General features: G+C 37.2%; 1 protein-coding gene across 1 annotated transcript in view; it reads right to left on the bottom strand.

Annotated features, from left to right (window-relative positions):
* The window catches only part of LOC136259063 (aminopeptidase N-like), a gene marked incomplete in the record, with an annotated part of 28,519 nt that extends 21,537 nt beyond the window's left edge, over window positions 1–6,982 (bottom strand). The window contains 6 exon segments of the mRNA XM_066052471.1: window positions 3,029–3,163; window positions 3,209–3,322; window positions 4,797–4,954; window positions 5,974–6,100; window positions 6,613–6,748; window positions 6,821–6,982. Coding sequence (XP_065908543.1) covers window positions 3,029–3,163; window positions 3,209–3,322; window positions 4,797–4,954; window positions 5,974–6,100; window positions 6,613–6,748; window positions 6,821–6,849 — 699 coding nt within the window.
* Window positions 6,983–21,213: the final 14,231 nt, after the last annotated feature.

Here is a 21,213-nt window from a genome sequence, read left to right as displayed (position 1 = left end):
CACTTGAATAACAAGTTACATAGCTAGTTACTAATGAATTTTTGTACATCATACTTCGTGAATGAATTATATATTAATTACGCTGCATGTACTAGCTACTTATAGTAGTATATGCAGTTGCTCAACAGTTGCATACAATTACGTATACATCAATATGCTAATTTATGTCACATTCCAGGATGAATAATATTATATAGATGTGGGAGTTTAACTAGTCTCATGTGCCAGACTATCTCTGAGTACCACCCACATAAACAGTTTGGCACATGAGAATGTGAAGTTGCAAATTCTATTTAGTTGCAGGTGGGAAAAATAAATGCATGGATAGACTCAGGAAGTGGTTGTGGAACTCATGAGACTACAGATTTCTTATTGACAATAAAAATTACAATGGCCTAGGTTATAGGGCTACTTACTATGCAATGACACCTGTAGAAGCCCTGGCAACACTTCCACAGTAGTATAATGTCAGATATCTACAGATTAATGCAATACCATGAATACTCTGAAGTTCAAAATCCTGTATGAATTAAGTCAGAAATACCTTCAGTCTCTTTAAACAATCAGATAGTTTGCTCGGATTTTATTATTATTATTATTATGTAGTTTAGTTTAGTAGTTAATCCTAAGGCTGCAGCACATGTTCCTGGCCCTTCAGTGATGGCCACTGTACATGTAGAGCAGTGATTAAAATTTTAATTCAAGTCTTTTAATAGGGTTTGCAAGTATTCGAGCTAACTAGCTATTGGCAGCTGGAGCAAGTGAATTTGGCATAAAGTAGCTCTCAAGTTGCACCCATTTGATGTGGCCGCAGCATTAGTAGTTCAAGCAAACAGACGGAGACCCATTTAGGGGTGTTAGGAATTTTTACTTGGAGTCTAGAGGGGCCCGGATCTGGTGTTCCCCAACGAGACTTTTACTAACCCTTAGCTAACTAGCTTGTTAATGAGTTGCAATACATTCTTATTATAATTATTGCAGAACTCATATGGGTGAGTATATTACAATATAGATGTAAATCATGAGGCTACAAATATAAGCTATAAAAATAAATTACAATGTAATATGTTTCAGAAGTTCCTTAAAAGTATCTATATTGTCACAATTTATATCACTAGGTAGAGTGTTCCACAATCAAATTGAAGCAGGAAAGAAACTGTATTTATAAGAATCAATAGCTGTGTCTGGCTGTATAAATTTAAGTTCACTACTTCTGGTATACCTTGATCTATGAGCTATATAATCAGGAAGTGATACATCCGCAATGCTATGAATAATTTTATGGAACATCTGAAGCCCTAAATGTTTGAAATGAGTTTCAATGGTGCTCGGGTTAAGACGTGATAACATGTTTGATACACTGCTGGTTTGATATTAATCATTCATTACAAAGCGAGCTGCACATCTTTGCACAGACTCAAGTTTGTTTTTTGACCATCTGCTGTAAGGAGCCCATGCTGCAGTTGCATATTCCATTGTGGGCTTGACGTAAGTAAGAAACAGGTCAATTCTTTGATTTTACAGGAGCAGTTTGCAAAATTTCTCCTCACAAAACTTAATACAGAGTTTTCTTTTTTGCACACATTGTCCACATGTTGGTTAAAAGGTAATTTTGAATCAATTGAGACTCCCAGGTACTTGGCACACTGAACCACAGTAAGTTGTTCTCTATAAAGGTGGTAACTGGAGTATATAGGGTTTCGTTTAAGAGTTATAGATACAACCATGCATTTGTCAACATTGAAAGACATTTTCCACTTTTTCTCCCATAGCTCCAATATCTGTAAATCATCTTGCAAATCTTTAACATCTGTTAAACTATCAATTCTCCTATTAGAATGCAGTCATCAGCGTATAAGCGACAAATAGAACTTAATTCGTTAGTGATATCATTTATGTATGTAAAAAATAGCAGAGGCCCTAGTACAGAACCTTGTGGGACACCACTCAAAACATCACAGGGGGTGGAAGTGCAACCACCACACACAACACTCTGTGTACGTCCAGTCAGGAAAGATGTGATCCAGTTTAAGGTCTTTCATCAGGGTTAGCTAGTGTTGTGACGGTGTCCACTGACACTTTTTCCAGACGCAGAAATATAGAGCTGCCTGCCCAGTAATGATAAAATAAATAGCTATTGCCAGCGAATTTCTAGCGACTCGCAGCGGCTCGAGTCCATGCCGGGTGAAACTTAACATGACTTCAATATTCACCAGTAGGTTCAGCAGAGGTAGCTAAAGTGATACACTGTGATAGTCACCATTCTGGCTCGCCTATAGTACAGAATCCATTCGGGAATCGTGGAATCAACTTGGAATTACAGAATCAGCCTTGGAATCAGCGGAATTATTAGAATCATATGGAATTATAGGAATCCCTTTTGGAATTAGACGGAATAAAGGAATCGCGAGGAATCGCTGGCAGAATCAGAGGAATCAGAGGATTCAACGTTCGGAATCTAGGAATCAACTGGAATTACGCGGTGATTCCGAATCACGTCGATCATAATCCTGAGTGGCGGACCCCTAGGGAAATACAAGCATACACTAGTCGCAACTCCAGAAGGCACATTCTACTGGTGAGTTTGTTATTGTGTCATAAAATTGTGGCCATGCATTACTTCATTTGGCCTCCAACCTTGCAACTGTGGTCATGCTAGCTGGTAGGCAGGCAGATGAAACTTCAAGTTTCCGTGATTGTTTTAAAATTCTATATCCAGTAGCCAATGAGTGTTTTCATGTTTTAATGCTGTATTTGATGTTAGATGGACTAATATTATTGCAGAAAGGTGATTTTCATTGCATAAGATGTCTCTAGGATGATTGTAAAAGGCAGGCGGTACGCATCACTTAAACAGTACTACCATACTGTTTGATACGTAAATTTAAATCCCCATGTACAAAAAAAAAACATACAAACAAAAACAGCTTAGCTGCACAAAAAATGTGCAGTCAAGGAGTCCACAAGTTTATACGATGCAATAATTATGCAAGTTCAGTTTTCTAACTACCCACATTCATTCACTCACCTTCTCATAACTGATGGAATCAAACAATGCATTAATCTCATCAGGATCAGTTGCCCCGGTGATGATGGGGTGTGAAGAATTGAGGCTGTCCAACGTCAATGCTGTCTGTAAATCTTTGACCACAAACTGGTCCATCTACATAACAAAAGCATGGAAAACTATTTATAATGCAAAACTCACCATATTCCAGTCAGGTTGACTGTGGTTTGATCCAATGTACTCAACATATGATGCAAACCCTTCATTCAACCATAATCCATCCCACCATGCCATCGTTACTAAGTTACCAAACCACTATAGGAGAGATCAACATATGTTAATGCTGCAATTGATTCATGGTACAGTTTGTCAGGAGTAAGTTTACAAACAAAACTTTTAAGTAATAATTATATCTTCAAATGTGACTGGATCTGCAAAAAACCCTCATAATGGTACATTTTTGAATTCTTGATTACTGGATATTTATAATCTACATAGCCAAATGTATACTCTGGGAAAATTTCAGCCTCACATGGCAGCAACTTTTAGAGTTACAGCCTTACAAAGTAGCAGCAACAGAAAAATCGATTTGTACAGCAAGTACGTATAAGGAAAATAAATTACAGGCGCTTACAAAAACAGTTGTAACTTACAAACACAATAATACACATGGTTGGTAACTTGTGCCATCGTGTTCGCCATGAATTCTGGGTACGTTTTCCTTCTGTTACTTTTCTTCAATACATACAGAGGCAAAACTGAAGAAAAATCAATCGCATATGATTGTTTCAACGTGACGTAAACAAATACCCATGACTCCCGCATCTGTTGGTCTACTGCAATGAAACCAAGATTGTCGATCTCTTCTTAAATCGGCAAATAAGATGATATCCAAGATTTCACCATTAGACCTTTTCTTCACAAAGAAAAAAACCGCTTCAAAAATTTATGGAACAATTTTTTTTGAAATACACAAGTATTTTACACGTTATAATCAATTTATACTGTAAATTTAGGTTTGCGCCATCATGCCCAGTTTTCGCAGATCTGGTCACAAATAGTCTGCTGTACTCTGGCATTTGTAAAAAAGAAGGTAAACATAGGCTATAGGAGGCTAAGTACATAATGTGTTGTGATACTAATTTGTCAAAGCAATCACTTCTGATGCTAGCACAGCAGTAGGGACGCCAAAACAAAGGGTACTTGTCAAAACACTGTCACTAAAACTTATCATAGAAATACCAAGCATGACAAAAAGTATCACAACAGTTTTAATGTTTCTAACATCAAAAAAGGAAACCATTATAAAACACAAAATACACAGCATACATTCACCATCTTGCAGCAAACTCATATACAAGCCCAGGGTCACGGAACATTATGTTCAATATTTTACGTTATACTTTTGAGCAGTACTCAAAAATCCAGCTTATTATGTCCAAAATTATGCCCACGATAATGTTTAAGAACTGCCTGTTTTGTTAAAGTACAGCAGTATCGCTTGACTGAGTAAGTGACTGCTCTATTAGAGTATATCGATTCTCAATCTTGCTTCTGCAAATGTGAATGACCAGCCAAGAAACAGTACATTTAGTTGTACGGAAATGCAGTAATAATATGACTGCTCTGCTCAGTATTTGCTTTTTTTACAATAATTTGGCATTAATCCCAACTACATTGAAGTACAGCATCATGAACTGTTCAGTGAAGATTATACACAGTATTTTAGGGACTAGTTGCTACAACATAAAGCAATGCCAGCCTTAAAATACTGTCCAATTCTTTCCACCTGATGGGCTAACTCGTGAGCCACTATAGTAGCCACTCTCTGCTTCTGACTAGCAGAAGATGTTCCTATTGGATCAACCAGTAGAGCTGACTCTCGGTAGGTAATAAGTCCCCAATTCTCCATAGCTCCAATAGTAAAATCAGGTATGGCACACAGATCTATATGACACAATACAGTATAGTAGTTTACCTGATGAGCTAGTTCATGTGCTATTACCACACCAACCCACTGCTTGTCAGCAGAGGAGGTGGATTCAGGATCATAGAGAAGAGCAGTCTCTCTGTATGTGATTAATCCCCAATTCTCCATAGCACCAGCAGCAAAGTCTGGTATGGCAAACAGGTCTACAAAAAAAGCTTTTAAGTGAGATTCTAATTGTAAGGTTAATATTTTTTATAAGAAAGCAAAACAAAATTCATGCCAGAAACCCTGAATCCACCTTTACACATACACAATACACATGTACATAATAGGCAGTCATTCACACACTTCTAAAGCTATTTGTACATCATGTAACTAGTGATTTAATAATGTCCATAGGCACTGAATACATGATTGTAAAAGTGACTGTTTAATTAGAGGATTACGTTGCTGGTATGAGAGTTTAGTCTATGTACGCTCCATTATAGTAGCTGGATGGAGCTCTGTGCATATGTTAATCCCTACCTCAGGACTTCTATCAAACTCTACAGTAGGAACTAAGTATTTGATCCACTGTACTTTAACAAATCTAATTAATATATTAGTACTGTATCCAATGCCTATATGCATATAGTGGAGAGCCAATTATCCATACGTAAAAAATGTTAGTGGTATAGCATGTACCACAACACATGCATCACTACACTTTATCTCAGCTTTTTTAGAACACGATGTTATAGCATGTGTTTTACACATGCATATTAGAATATGAGTGAAGTGCCAGCAGACATTGATCCGTAGCTTGAAACCAAATCCTGCCACTTAACTATGACAAGATTGTTCCCATAAATGAAGCCCATTGGTATACAAAAAAACTGTGTTGCTTATATACTCTAATAGAACACACAACAGAACAAATGCACACACAAGCAAAAAATGAACAACCAGTTATGGTATTCAGATATTTAAGATGTTCAGATAATAGATGTAGAGAACCAATAACTAAAGGATACATTCTAATACACAGTATATGTACCTTGTTTAGGTAGGGGGTAAGCTGTATCAAAGAACTTCTCATAAAAGCTTATCACAGACACTGCAACTTCAAGGGCAAACTCAGTTTGATCATAAGCTTCTGGTCTGGACCACACTCTAACAGTGACCTGTGTAATAATAATACAGTACAATGTCTTACACTATAGCCAAGATGTAGCATGATTAGTTGTGTAGTATGTGATATATGAATAATAATAATATGCAAAATGCTTTGCTTGTGTCCTATTTGTGTGAGTGTGGTGTGTGCATGCGTGCGTACATGAATGTATGTACATGTGTGTGTAGTGTATAAGAATGCAGAATGCATGTATATGTACTCTATGTGCACACCAAGGGGTGGCCACACATATATACTTACCTGGAAAATTGACACAGTAATACTCGGAATTTACAAAGAAGGTTCAATAAAATATACTCCAATAGAGCAGTCAATGTACTCATTTGATATTGAATTTCTATACATACTTCAGGATGTACGTATTAATAACTACAAACTTATATTTGTAATTACACTGTTTACAAGTTGTACAAGATCCCAAAACCACTTGGTACAGGCAATACAGAGATATTTACTCAAAACCAAACACTTTTATATACACATAAACACAAATGCACATACATTTTCTCCACTCGTGCTGACAAAACTTGAATTTCTGGACCCAAATTTGGAGACAACAAAAGCAACCAGGTAGCTACTCATACGAACACTTGTCTGAAACTCAGTACAAGTTAAACCATTAACAATATCCATCTCTCTGGCAATAGGCATGTTAGACACAGCATGATACTGTGAATTATGGATCAGTGTGATAGTGAAGTTTGCTTACATTGCTGGCTCGTCAAAACAAGGGAACATCAGTTGGTTCAAACTGGGTTGTAGCTAATACCTCCCTATTACCAGTTGGTAATAAATAACTGCTGTTGTAAAACCCGACCAGTTCATCTGCCGTCAACATGTAATGGTAAGTCAGCCGTATCAAAATAACTCCTTCCCTTAGTCAACTGTTCAGCTGCACAACATAATAGTTATTTTCATCATAGTAAAGACTCTTTTTCACGGAGTAATTCTCTACAGAGAAACTGTTGACAGTAATGGCTGTGATGGTAGATCAATGGTAAAAAATTCAATAACAACAATTCAGGTGAATTTTGTGCCAAGACCAAGCGGCCCCAAATTCATCTGAAATGTCATTATTAAAATTTTTACCATTAATCCACCATCACAGCCATTTCTTGGCCGCCACCTCGGATTTCACATCTTTTTTCGCCATAGCCTTTTTGAGGGCCGCAACCTTTTTTTACAACTTGGTTGGATTAGATTATCATCATCATGGCAGTTTTCATTATCGTGATAATAGTAAACTTCTACACACTAGGGTTGGGCGATATACCAGGCAAGGTGATATTACAGCTGGCAATAATCAATACCACCTTGTTCCTGAAAAACCACCATACCAGTTTAGACTATTGCAATATCATAGGGGAATACAGCTGCAACTACACACTTACACGTGTTAACAATGCCATATTGTACTTGTCAATCAGTATTACAACCTCCATGTACTAGCAAACAAGCCTAACCCATGCACTACTACACCAAACGAGATACTAATTATTAGAATACATGCAAGGTGAGGCATGTGTACTGGATACAGCACTTCTGTGATTGTGGGATAAAATTCTGGCTTAATATTAGTAAGCCTTAGTAAATTATCTGCTAGCTATATACATAGATAGAAACTAGCTATCTCTCCTTCAAAATTTATATGCACTCCATACTCTATATAAGTTTTCCCAAACTCCTAGCTAGCTAGTAAACAAAGTTCACCCATGCATTATACTGTGTAAACAGTTTTGAGTGTAGCTACTTGTTATAGTTCATTTCAATACCGTGATATTTGCAATAATTGTGATAATAAGCTCCACGATAACCATGGGAGGAAATTTTCAATATCACCCAACCCTACTGCGTACTACAGGAAACACATCTACAATGTATAAACAGAGCTCAGTTATTTCTTGTAACAATTTCCAGGAAATTTTTTATGATGGTTTTCCATTGTGATTACTCCTGGATTAGTGTAAATTTTTACAAAGAGTAAAACATCTGTAATGGTATTTGTGGTTTATGCAACTATCGTGATAATGAGGAGCATTATTGAGATACCAGAAATTTTATTATCACACAGCCTTAAGCAAAACCCAATATAAATATTAGTTTAGTACACACTTAGGTTTATTTGCTGCATGGTGTCTGGTTTTTAGAAGTAGCACAATATCAACTTGTTATCGCTTACATCCCTACTTCTTTTTAAATTAATAACTTTTGATTAAAAACACTAGTTTTTTTTCTTTTCTTTGTTATAGCATACAACTATACACGTGTGACTGTTCTATTAGGGTGACTGCTGTATCAGAGTATTTCAAGTCAGCCTTTCACCTACTGGGGGGCATGTCACTATTTCATATTTTCACTGTGCTAGCATTACAAGTACAGCTAGACTAATAATAAGAGGATATGGTCATGAAAACGTCGAGCCCCCTATCACTGGTTGGTTTTCACATGAGTCCCATTCAGTTTTTAGTGCGACTGACAACTGACATGTAAAGCATTGTATCTACCTAGCATAAACACTTTAAATAACTTTGTGGCATCTAAATATGCTGCTCAAGGAACATGTTGATATGGTGAATAAACGCCTCAATATGGTTTCATTGCACGATGAAGAGAATGGACATCCTGATTGGAAATGCAAGCACACACTCGTCAGAACCCCAGAAGGCACATTCTGCTGGTGAGATTGTTATTGTGTCAAAATTGTGGCCATACATTACTTTGCTTGGCCTCCAGCCTTGCAACTGTGGTCATGCAGGCTGACAGGCAGGCTGGCAGATGAAACTTCGAGTTTCGGTGATTGTTTTAAAATTCTATATCCGGTAGCCTAAAGGTGTTTTCTTGTTTTTAATGTCGTATAAGATGTTAGATGGACTAATATTATTCATTTTCATTGAATAAGATGTGTCTAGGTTGATTTTATAAGGCAGAATTTTAGGCGGTGCGCATAACTTAAACAGTACTATCATACTGTTTGATATGTAAATTTAAATCTTCATGTAAAAAAATAAAATAAAACAAACAAACAAACAACAACAAAAAAAGCTTTTCTGTACAAAAAATGTGCAGTCATGGAGCCCACAAGTAATAATTAACCACCCACATTCATTACTCACCTTCTCATAACTGATAGAGTCAAACAATGCATTAATCTCATCAGGGTCAGTTGCCCCGGTGATGATGGGGTGAAGTATTGAGGCTGTCCAACGTCAATGCTGTCCATAAATCTTTGACCACAAACTGGTCCATTTGAAGGAAAATGGAAAATAATTTATAATGTACATGTATAACTCACCATATTCCAGTCAGGCTGACTGTGGTTTGATCCAATATACTCAACATATGATGCAAACCCTTCATTCAACCATAATCCATCCCACCATGCCATCGTTACTAAGTTGCCAAATCACTATAGGAGAGATCAACATATGTTAATGCTGCAATTGATTCATGGTACAGTTTGTCAGGAGTAAGTTTACAAACAAAACTTTTAAGTAATAATTATATCTTCAAATGTGACTGGATCTGCAAAAACCCTCATAATGGTACATTTTTGAATTCTTGATTACTGGATATTTACAATCTACATAGCCAAATGTATACTCTGGGGAAGTTTCAGCCTTATATGGCAACAACTTTAGAGTTACAGCCTTACAAAGTAGCAACAACAGAAAAATCAATTTGTACAGCAAGTATAGGGAAAATAAATTACAGGCACTTACAAAAACGGTTGTAACTTACAAACGCAATGATATACATGAATAGGGGAGTTCATTGCTGGGTACATTTTCCTTCTGTTACCTTTCTTCAATACATACAGAGGCAAAATTGAAGAAAGATCAATCGTGCACAATTGTTTCAACGCGATGTAAACAAATACCCATAACTCACACATCCGTTGGTCTACTGCAATGAAACCAAGATTTTCAAACTCTTCTTGCAAAGAAAAAAAAAGTTTTAATTATACACGTTGTAAGCGATTTATGTATACTGTAAATTTAGGTTTGTACCATTGTGCCCGGTTTTCACAGATCCGGTCACAAATAGTCTGCTGCACTCTGGCATTTGTAAAAAGAAGGTAAATATAGGCTACAGGAGGCTAAGTACATAATGTGCTGCAATACTAATTTGTAAACACAATCACTTCTGATGCTAGCACAGCAGTAGGGATGCCAAACCAAAGGGTACTACTCGTCAAAACACTGTCACTAAAACTTATCATAGAAATATCAAGCATGACAAAAAGCATCTCAGCAGTTATAATGTTTCTAACATGAAAAAAAGAAAACCATTATAAAGCACAAATATCAACACAGCATATGTCCACCATCTCACAGCCAACTCACACAAGGCTAGGTCATGACATATTATGTTCAACATTTTATGTATTATGCTTTTGAGCGGTACTCAAAAATCAAGTTTATCATGTCCAAAATTATGTTTTTAAAATCACGATAATGTTTGAGAACTGCCTGTTTTGCTAAAGTACATCAGTATTGCTTGACTGAGCAAGTGACTGCTCTATTAGAGTATATCAATACAGTTACAGAAATTGTACGTACGTATGACTGTATTGTGTTCAGTATTTGCTTTTTTTCTGGCAGTACAATAATTTGACACCATATTGAAGTATAGCATCATGAACTATTCAGTGAAGATTATACACAGAATTTTAGGAACTAGTTGTTGTAACTTAAAGTAATGCCAGCCTTAAAATACTGTTCAATCCTTTCCACCTGATGGGCTAACTCGTGAGCCACTATAGTAGCCACTCTCTGCTTCTGACTAGCAGAAGACGTTCCTATTGGATCAACCAGTAGAGCTGACTCTTGGTAGGTAATCAGTCCCCAATTCTCCATAGCTCCAATAGCAAAATCAGGTATGGCACACAGATCTATATGACACAATACAGTATAGTACTTTACCTGATGAGCTAGCTCATGTGCTATTACCACACCAACCCACTGCTTGTCAGCAGAGGAGGTGGGTTTAGGATCATAGAGAAGAGCTGTCTCTCTGTATGTGATTAGTCCCCAATTCTCCATAGCACCAGCAGCAAGGTCTGGTATCACAAAAAGTACAACATAACCAACACATGTGAGAGAAATGCATTTACTCAAGCTTTACACAATCAACATGTTTCCCACCAAACACTACACTAAGTCATTTGTATATCCTTTGTGGAGGGAGGAGTATTTTCCAAAGCATGTCAGTTAACTGATTAAAGAAACCATTCAATCAGAATATGTGACCGGGCCTGCGAAAACAGGGCATGTGGGCACAAACTACACCCCATCACTCTACAGGTCATATCTCAGTACTCGAAAAGTATATTTCCATTCTGTAACTTGCATCATGATGCCAACTAAATGCCTACTAAGAGCGGAAAATTGCAATGTCATAGTATAATGGTATAAAAAGTTATGAGTGATGAAAGTGTGAAAAAGTAGGCAAAATTCATGTGCCCACATGCCCTATTATTGCAGGCCCGGTCACATATTTGTTGTTGGTGTACAATCTATCCTAAAACAAAAACAGCCTTGGGGGGTGTAAAAAAGGGTGCTGCCAAGCAAAGTACAGTGTAGGGTCAACCAAACAAGCTTATTCAACATGACTGGTAAGAACAAGGACTGATATCAAGTTGCGGCCAAGTGAATGCAGTATTACCCATTCTCTTTGTATCTAGCTATAGCCATGTAATAAAACTAGAGCAAATACACATGAAACTGTTATTAAATTGTCATTTGGCCACTTTTTATAATCACACATTATTAAAAAAAGAGGCCAAATGACAATTTAATAACAGTTGCATGTGTGTTTGCTCTAGTTTTAGAAAATAGTTTTGAATTGGTAGATAATTGTGATGAAGAGGATGCAGACACCAGAAACAATAACCACAAAGTGAGGACAGCAACAGCATCCACAATGCAGGAACCGACGTAAACTTCTCCACTACCAAGATGGAGTTCCATGACAATCGACATGCGTAATACTGTAGTGTGTTATTGAAACTGTTTAATATGTACTGCAGCAATATTTGTAAGTTTACGTAAATAAACACTTGTAGGTCTAGGACATCTGGTAGACAAGACAAGGTTATGGATTCTTACTTGTTTTGTTTTTAACATTGTCATGTGTTGTGTTGCTCCCGGTATAAGTTAATACCTTGTCAAACTAGTGGATTCAGGGCAGCCCATGCTACATTGTGTTAGTGACTGTTCTATTAGAGTATATTAATTAAATTTTCAAGATTTCAACATTACTGTACCCTTCATCCCAGTACAATGCCTACTCCCTAGAGGGTATACATACTACACACTTTACCTTCTCATTGAGGTGTTTCAGTCCACAATGAAGTAATGCCTCAGGGGCAGTATGACTAGGTGTGGTGCAACTCCTCACAGGATCCTTACGAACACTAATACCCAGATCTGCCAGTTTAATGACTCCATCAACAACACCAGCCCCATTGTAACAGTGCACACATCTGTGACTGGTGGGTGTAGCCTCATCATCAGTGAGTCTCACGAGAGAACTTTAATATGAGAATGCTCTGTGCCTTAAAATCAAAGTGAGTCCCTGTAAACATCCCAGTCCAGTAACAACCTGTGGATGAATATTGACAGTTACAAAAGTATCAATAAGTTAAAGTTTTACTGAATTGTGTGGAGGGTCCCCAAAACACTACTCATTTAAGTAGGATGATAGTCTACAATACAACTACCGGGTGTTGTTTTTCACTTATTTTAGTAACAGTGTCAATTATATTTAATAAAGTAATCAAACACTCTAATCAACAATCATTGCAAATGAACACAGGAAGGATAACATAGATACAGTGGAGAGTCAATCAATTAAACTATGTTGGTAGTAAGGGTACTAAATACACAAAACCAATCACCCATAAGGAGTTTGCTTCAATTACTCTAATAGAACATACACTTGTTGACAAAATACTCTAATAGAACAGTCAGGTGGACATTTCCTAATAAAAATAAACATTGATGATGAAGTAAACATAATATTTAAGTGTCATGGTACTATGATATGTTACAGGTTTTTGCAATTGAATTTGTCACCTTTGCAATCAACTTCATCCCGTTTGCAGTAGGGTTCGTCACCTTTGCAGTAGGATTCGTCTTGTTTGCAAATGATTTTGTCACTTTTGCAATAGAATTTGTCGCACTTGCACAAGAATATGTCATAACTACATTGAGTGTAAGAAATCAGCTGTTCATCACAAAGTGAATCTTTATCACCATGGATAATATCACTTGAGACACTAGAGAGTAATTGAAGCTAGTTATACGGGAGGCCATAAGTTAATTAGCTTGTTTGTGAGTGACCACACCCATCGCCAATGGTAAAAAACACTTGCGAATGTTGCTGAAGAAGCTGTGGCAGAAGAATTATCATTATCACCTTATAAAGAGTTGTTTACAACAGTTGTACTTCAACAAGATCATGAAGCAGCTGCTACATCTTGTTTTTGTGTTTACTGCAGCTGCCAATCTTGTTACGGGCAAATTCTTGTGAACACCACCTATTCTAATGCAAAAATTATGAAATCACTTGCAAAAGTGAAGAAATCAATTGCAAAACTGACAAATTCAATTGCAAAACTGACAAATTCAATTGCAAAACTGACAAATTCAATTGCAAAAACCCTGTAACTACATGTGGTATTACACAGCTCTAATTTATACATGTCTGTTTAAAGAATTAGCCCTGACTTGCACAGACGAAAATTACATCAAAGTTGGAAAGGTCTCATTATACAAATGTGCTTAGTTGTACAGTATGTGAGTCTCTTACTTGTTTAGTGACAGCAAAGACACTGTCAGGACAGACATGTAGTCCACGAGAGTGGTACCTCGTGATGACACCATCAAGACTACCTAGTCCAGCCCATTCCATCACAAACCCTACTGGTTGTAGTGTGATGCCATAGAACCTGACAACCCTCCCATGTTCTAGTCCATATATCATGTTCAACTCTCTCCTAGGCAAAAGTTTTCAAGGGATAAAATATTTAAGAAATGTACAGTATAAGAACTTTTTTTAAAATTTACAAATCACAACACTTTATATCACTAAGAGTTACTGTACAATTAGAAATACAACAACAAGCATTAGATGTGCTAACATTGAAGGGAGTTAGCCTTTGTGAAGAATGGATATAGAAACATATAAAGGGTCTTGTTGGCTACACAAGTGCTACTTCATTGAGCACAAACAAATTTGCTGTAGGTGCTACAGAGGAGAAACAGTAACACATCATTGTGTGGTCTTGTTGTTAGGTCTTGTTGTTAGGTAGTCACTACATAAACACCTCTCCTAACCACTGTACAATAACAAGTCCTTACATAGAAGATGATAGTTGTTGGGAATGTATTTAACACATTGGTGTTACTATTTATCAAGGAACAAACAATGTAATTAAAGTTGACCACTTAATAAAAAAGGTTACCATGTGACTATGGTCAGTGGCACACCCACTTAGACTAGACCAGCAAACATTACATCACTCTTAATACATTGATGCCAGCATCAACATGTCAAATGCAAGGTAAGTTAGTACACAGACAATACACTCTATAATTGAACATGAAAGGGCTGTCTCTACAAAGAAGCAAAGTTGTATGCTACATTAGAGTAGTTTACTAATTTTATTGGAGCTTGTCCAACAATACAATCACAGTAGCTAGACAGTTGACCTCCCCAGATAGTTCAGAGAGGATACTCCTATTAGGGGTGGTCACTACTAGTGCTAGTTTATCGATCAACCATTGAGGGTCAATGAAGTATAAGTGTTGTAGACCATCAGTGTCAAAATTTATCAGACTACCTGTAGTAGTAGTAGAAGTGATGATGTACTAATGATTTCTTTTCAAGTACTTCATAGCAGAGCGTAGGTTCATCTCATCATTGGTGATATCAGAAACAATGTCCCTGTGGGAACAAGGAGTATAAGGGCCTGCACTATTATTTGGGTGGTATTTGTATTTTCAAATGTGCAGTACACTGGCTACCCCTGTGTATACCACTGGCTACCCCTGTGTATACTGACAACAAACATTAATTTCAAATCCTTTAATTCTCCAACAACTTACTATAAACAATTACTGTACATACTGAATATCTTAGTAACACAATTTCTATGTGGAACAACAAAAACAAAATCCTGTGGCTTTTTTATTACCTCTATGTACAGTTACTAACATACAGACACCACCAAGTCCTACTACGTAGATGGGGGACCTTCCTTCGATCAACTTACTTCAGCTCATTGCAGGTTAAGTAGTGTTGACAAATGTCTCCTGATGTGGGTAGTAGTGGCTAACTTCTTGTGTAGTTCTGTGTACATTGTAGGGACCAGTTGGCTGTTGAGGCAGTACAGGGTGTACATGCAAATGGTTCCTCCTGTTGGTACCTAATGGAGACAAGATAGCATGTCTTGATATCATACATGACTTGACTTCGGTGCATGTATACGTGTGAGTGTGTGTGTGTGTGTGTCTAGTTTGTGTGTGTGTGTGTGTGTGTGTGTGTGTGTGTGTGTGTGTGTGTGTGTGTGTGTGTGTGTGTGTGTGTGTGTGTGTGTGTGTGTGTGTGTGTGTGTGTGTGTGTGTGTGTGTGTGTGTGTGTGTGTGTGGGGTCAGTCTTTTTAAAGGCTATGTTAATTGGTGCCCCCACGTGGTGACCCCTGGGTAGAGTTTGTTTTTATAAACAAGCACTGCTAAAGCCAATTACTTTAAGAATATAGTTTCTTGTGGATTTCCATACTGTGGCCACTGGAATCCTTGGAGCCTTGCACTACAGAGGTGTAGTGAGCCCTTAGTGTTTTCCAATGCAACTTCGCTTCAGAAGCTGTGTGTCACTATGGCAAAGCACCATGGCAGTTTTAACTGCCTAAGGTCTTTACGTGTGGGGTACTGGAATGTTAGAAGCCTTGTCGAAATTGATGGTGGTGTAAAGACTGTTACTATTCGACCTAAGGGTCAATCTTTTTTGTTTGTGTGTCAGCACTTTAAATCATATACGTACACACATATACACTCACCTGGGGGAATGACATTGAAAGTTGATTCAAACAATTTTCTTTAATAGAAGAATGTTTCCTCTACTGCTACACTCCACAAAACAATATCTTCAATCTCCACTTGTAGTGAGGATGATGGACTAGCAAAGTGTTCTATGATGTGACTACGTAACATGTCACATTGCTCCAGTGAATTCACATACACCATACGTAACTTATCAGTGAAGGTACCCACTATTGATATGGGGAAACCAGGAACCTTTGCCTGTAGAGAATACAAGTGGTAATTTTGTGCTATGTGCACACACACAGACAGACACACAGACAGACAGACAGACAGACACACACACGTAGAACTTGTGTTAATTCTAGCTACAATATAGTCACCCTGACCACATACATGAAAGTAAGCTTCAATGAAGTGAAACTTATTTTAATGGCTGCGTCTTGGTACAAGACTCCGTAATGTATTTGAGGAATACTGCATCACACATGCACACCCACACAAACCTGATTTCCACAAACAGTTGAAGGATTTTGACATAAAGCTGAAGCATTGACATAATACAAGCAGTCAAAATTTGACCAGCTATAAGACTGGTTTTGTCAGACCTGGTCACATAAAGTATAGTTTACACCTCTCCCACTCTCCACTGTAATTTATTATACAATTTAAAGAGGACACCGGAGGAAACCTCATAGATTGAGATAAGTACTTAGGTAACATCAGTAGATACATAATTCATTTATATGCCCATAAATACATAATATAACATATATTACTTATTCAGGTACATGAGAAGTATGTGTTTTCTTTACAGAAAAAAATCACCTTTATGGAATAATAGTAGTCCATCTAACATCATAAAAAACTTACAGGTGGCTGGATATGCATTTTATAAAAATCACTGAAACTTAAATTTTTGCCTTGCTAGGAAACCATATCAAGGCATTGATTTTCTGTATCAACACTTTTGATGCCACAAATTTATTTAAAGTGCTTATACTGATATGTTACCTGATGGCCAGTTGGTAGACACTGTACCTGCATGATAGGACCTTAGCTGGACCAATAATAATCAAGTGACACGTCTCTTTCAGCCAGATCAATAACAATTGAGGAACACGCCCCTTAATGGTCTAGCTGCACTTATAGTGATTGACCATTAAATACACACCTCTTGGTAGCACAGTGAAAACAAGGTATGTCATGGCCACGCCCTTAAATATTGTGTATTAATGCTACAGATGTGCATCATGAAGAGATCTAGATAGTGAGACAAAACAAGGGATTTACAGGATTTAGATACTGTAATACCAAATAGCCAATGAATTCAAGTATTTACTTAGAATTGCTGCTTAGACATTTTACTTTCTTACTTTACAATGTCATGGGATGAAACCCCTAATGACCCTCGTCCCTTAACATAGTTTGGAGATTCTCCTTAATTCACAATTCTATGAACTCTTGTCCAAATATAATTACAAACAAGATTGACATAGGCTGAATAGGTTTGCTAGTGTGTGATGATTTCCATGTGTGTACCTGTGTCTTTTGTGTGGATGAATGTAGGTATGAAGTTTGTATGAAATTCCCTTGTCTGCTTTTATGGATTCATGCAAAAGCAGGGTATTTGATAAGACAATATGGCACTCCATTGGCCCAGTGTGAACACAAAATGACCCACACAATTCATGGCTTCTGCTCCAATTTTCTCAGCACTAGTTCAGCTTTGTAACTAATACACATCAAACATAAGCTGATTGGTCCAGTGGTATACTACTGGTGGAGCAGTAGATGTCTGGGTTGGGCCAGTTTGGCTCAGAGTTGAAATACTTATCAAAAACCCTGTGCGCAAGATTGTGTCAGTTTAGTACATGAAGTACATAGTTACAGTTTTAGTGTGTTATAGAATTAGGTCAGGTAATCCTAAGGCTGCAGTACAGTACATGTTGCTGTCAGACCTTCAGTGCTGGTCACTGTAAAGTGCTAATAATAAATACTTTAGGTTTAAGGAAGAAAATCCATCCCTCCTGGAGGAAGACTGAGTGTGGCCCCGACTAGACATTGGGTGACCTACAGTTCGAATCCTAGGGTTGGAGGGATTTTTTTCTTTACTTTGGCCCCTTTTCTGTTACACGTTATCAGTCAGTAGGTCGAGTCATTAAGTCTAAGTCCTGAATTAGGTTAGGTAATCCTAAGGCTGCAGTACATGTTGCTGTCAGACCTTCAGTGCTGGTCACTGTAAAGTGCTAATAATAAAATAAAAAATAATGGGTAATCCCTCTTATTACAAGGAAAATGATTTATCAATTATATTGTGTAATGGATGTGTACAATAGTCAATGTTATGTATTACAACTTGTACTGTACGTTAAAACACAAAATCAATTTAAACATGAAGTAGGGATCCAAGTGATAAAAAGTAACAAAACAAGAGATGAATGATGACAACGTAGCTCTGTGTGAATCCCTACAGTCATGTCTCAGCCAACTGGACTACAGTAGAACTTCTCTTAACAAACTCCCCAAATTAAGAACACAATAGAAAAAACCTCCATAATAAGGATAAAATTTTTGGTCCCAACAGGTCTGGTTAGCACATTTTTTCACCTCTGAAAGAGGAACACCTCTACATTACAGCAAAAAATGGCCAAAACTTCTGGGTCCCAAAATGTCCATAATAGAGAGGTTCCATTGTATACATAGCTCAATAGTACAGCTAGTACTAGGTTATCATGTCACTGTATGTGAATGTAAAATGAGTTGTGGTCTAAATAAGTTAGACTTTAAAACACAGGGCTCCACTGACATCAGGTTAATCAAACCTGTACAACACTGTTCTGAAGTTATGTAGATCATATGAATTATTTGTGTTTCTATCATCACTACATGTATTGATGTTAATACAGGTGCATATATAAAAGTGGTTAAAAGTTATCATCATGAGGTTAAGTATGACAAAATCAAAATAGCTTTGGAGATGTCTCTAGTCGTAACTATGTATTCCAACCAAATTTTGGAAAAATTGGACTTTTTAAATCATATGCTATATAGATAGAGAATTGATTTCCTATCTCAGAAATATATAGTTCATTGGCATACATAGTACTTTAAAAACTGAAGAAAAGGTACAATTTTCTCTGAGGTTCCCAAAGGAAAAAATGACACAATTGAGGCATCTAGTAACCTGAAACTACATTTGTTTCTAGCTACAAGTTTGTACATGTAACGAAAGTAACTACAGATTTTTTGGATCTCAGTGATCATGGTATGCTTTGTGGTAAGCACAGATGTTTCACCTACTGCACACTTGTCAATACAGTGGTGATACCCATAGGCTAGCAGCTATCTTAAGTAAGTAAAAAGTTATCAACTATAAAGGTAAACTTCTAAAGCGGAGGTGTCAAAATGATGCAACAATACCCAAGGTGGAGTTGTGACTATATGAAGTGTCCAACACTTTTGAGTTAGTGACACAACCATCAGAAAATTGTTGTGTAGCTGAAAATCGCTACCTGGAGCAAAGTAACTACATGCTTTAAAGTAAACACCAGTGAACACCTTCCATTTAACAGTAAAGCTTTTCAAAGATTCAAAGTATTCTACATACAGGTTTAAAGATTACAAAACAACACAAAAATTACTAAGATGTAATGTACACAATAAAACTAAGATTTTTAGTTTATGGACAGATGACGGAGCAATATAGTTAATTAATTAATTAACCCTTTCATGACTGTAACTGGATTTTTCCAACATGATGGTATAAAACACACACCGAGTACATGCTAGCACTTCTATTGTGTGTCTCATAATATGATGTGCTAGTTCTTAAGTGGGCACACCCACAGAGGTCCCGTTTCAGGGATAATAGTTTGCACACTATTGTGGGACATAAGCCGGTAAAACTTTTCTCTCAAAAAATAGGATTATTTTATATTAGAGTTGATAGTCACATTTTGAACAATGTTACATCACTATAGATAGGCTAAGACAACCAGCAAATGGTAGCTTATGGTTTTTCAGGAGTGTGGCATGATTCAACCGTGTGCATATACGCATGTGTGACACTGGATTTGTGATAAATTTGAATAAACCAGCCGTGAAGACAACGATTTAGTAAGGAGACAATATAAAGTAGTTTCATACACAGTAACACTTAGTTAATTGGTGGCCACCTATTTCTCAAAGCTTCTTTTAGCAGATTTTGTAGTTTTGTTGTCTTATTGTTAGTTAACAACATTTCAGTAGAGGTATAGTAACCAAGTGGTTTAGTGTACAGTGAGGCTTATACAGCATGATTTGGTGTACCTTGTAAAGTGAACCAGGAAATTTAGAGTTAAAAATTAATTAATTAAATAAATCTGAGTGTGTCATTTTGTGCCAGGGTTCTATGGGGAATATAGAGACTTAATCTGCTTTATCAGTTGGGCACTGGAGGGTTAACACTAGAAGCAAAGCCTGTACGAGCCTACGAGGTGCTTACCACGAGCCAAGTGAAACTCTTTGACTAAAGTGAAACGGGACAAATACCTAGGAGTTCGAAAAATCCAACCTTAGCCTGACTTCAATCTGCAGACTGTCTGGATACTGCCTAAAGCACCACACTTGGTAGCTAAGGAGGAAACATTGTTGTTTTAGGGAAAATTTTAAAAAATCTCTGATACTGCTTGAATTGCCTACTGCAAATTTGACAGTTCACACTACACGTATACCAATTATAAACACAAGCTCACCATATGAACGTAGCAGTTCCACTATAGCTACTTTCCCATCGAGTAAGGCACCATAACCAGCCATGATGGCGTCCATTGGTGAGCAACGAGGTGAGAAGTAAGTTGGCTTCATCGCAGTGTGTTGTCCACCCATCTCTTTAGATAATAACCAGCAGTTCCCAAGACATTGGAGATGTCGGCGGTGATTCTATCTCCATTGTTCGCGCCTCACGTGCTGATTTGCCTGCCCGTTGGAACTCGTCGCTTTGGAAAGACAAGAAGCACAATCTGAGGCTGGTTCTATTACAAAGCGCCTTTAATATTTCTCACCTAAAACCTTGTGG

This window comes from Dysidea avara, chromosome 6 (genome assembly GCF_963678975.1).
Source record: "Dysidea avara chromosome 6, odDysAvar1.4, whole genome shotgun sequence".
NCBI classification, from domain to species: Eukaryota; Metazoa; Porifera; class Demospongiae; order Dictyoceratida; family Dysideidae; genus Dysidea; species Dysidea avara.
Note: the sequence above shows the minus strand (reverse complement) of the source record. Positions and strands in the feature narration are given on the sequence as shown.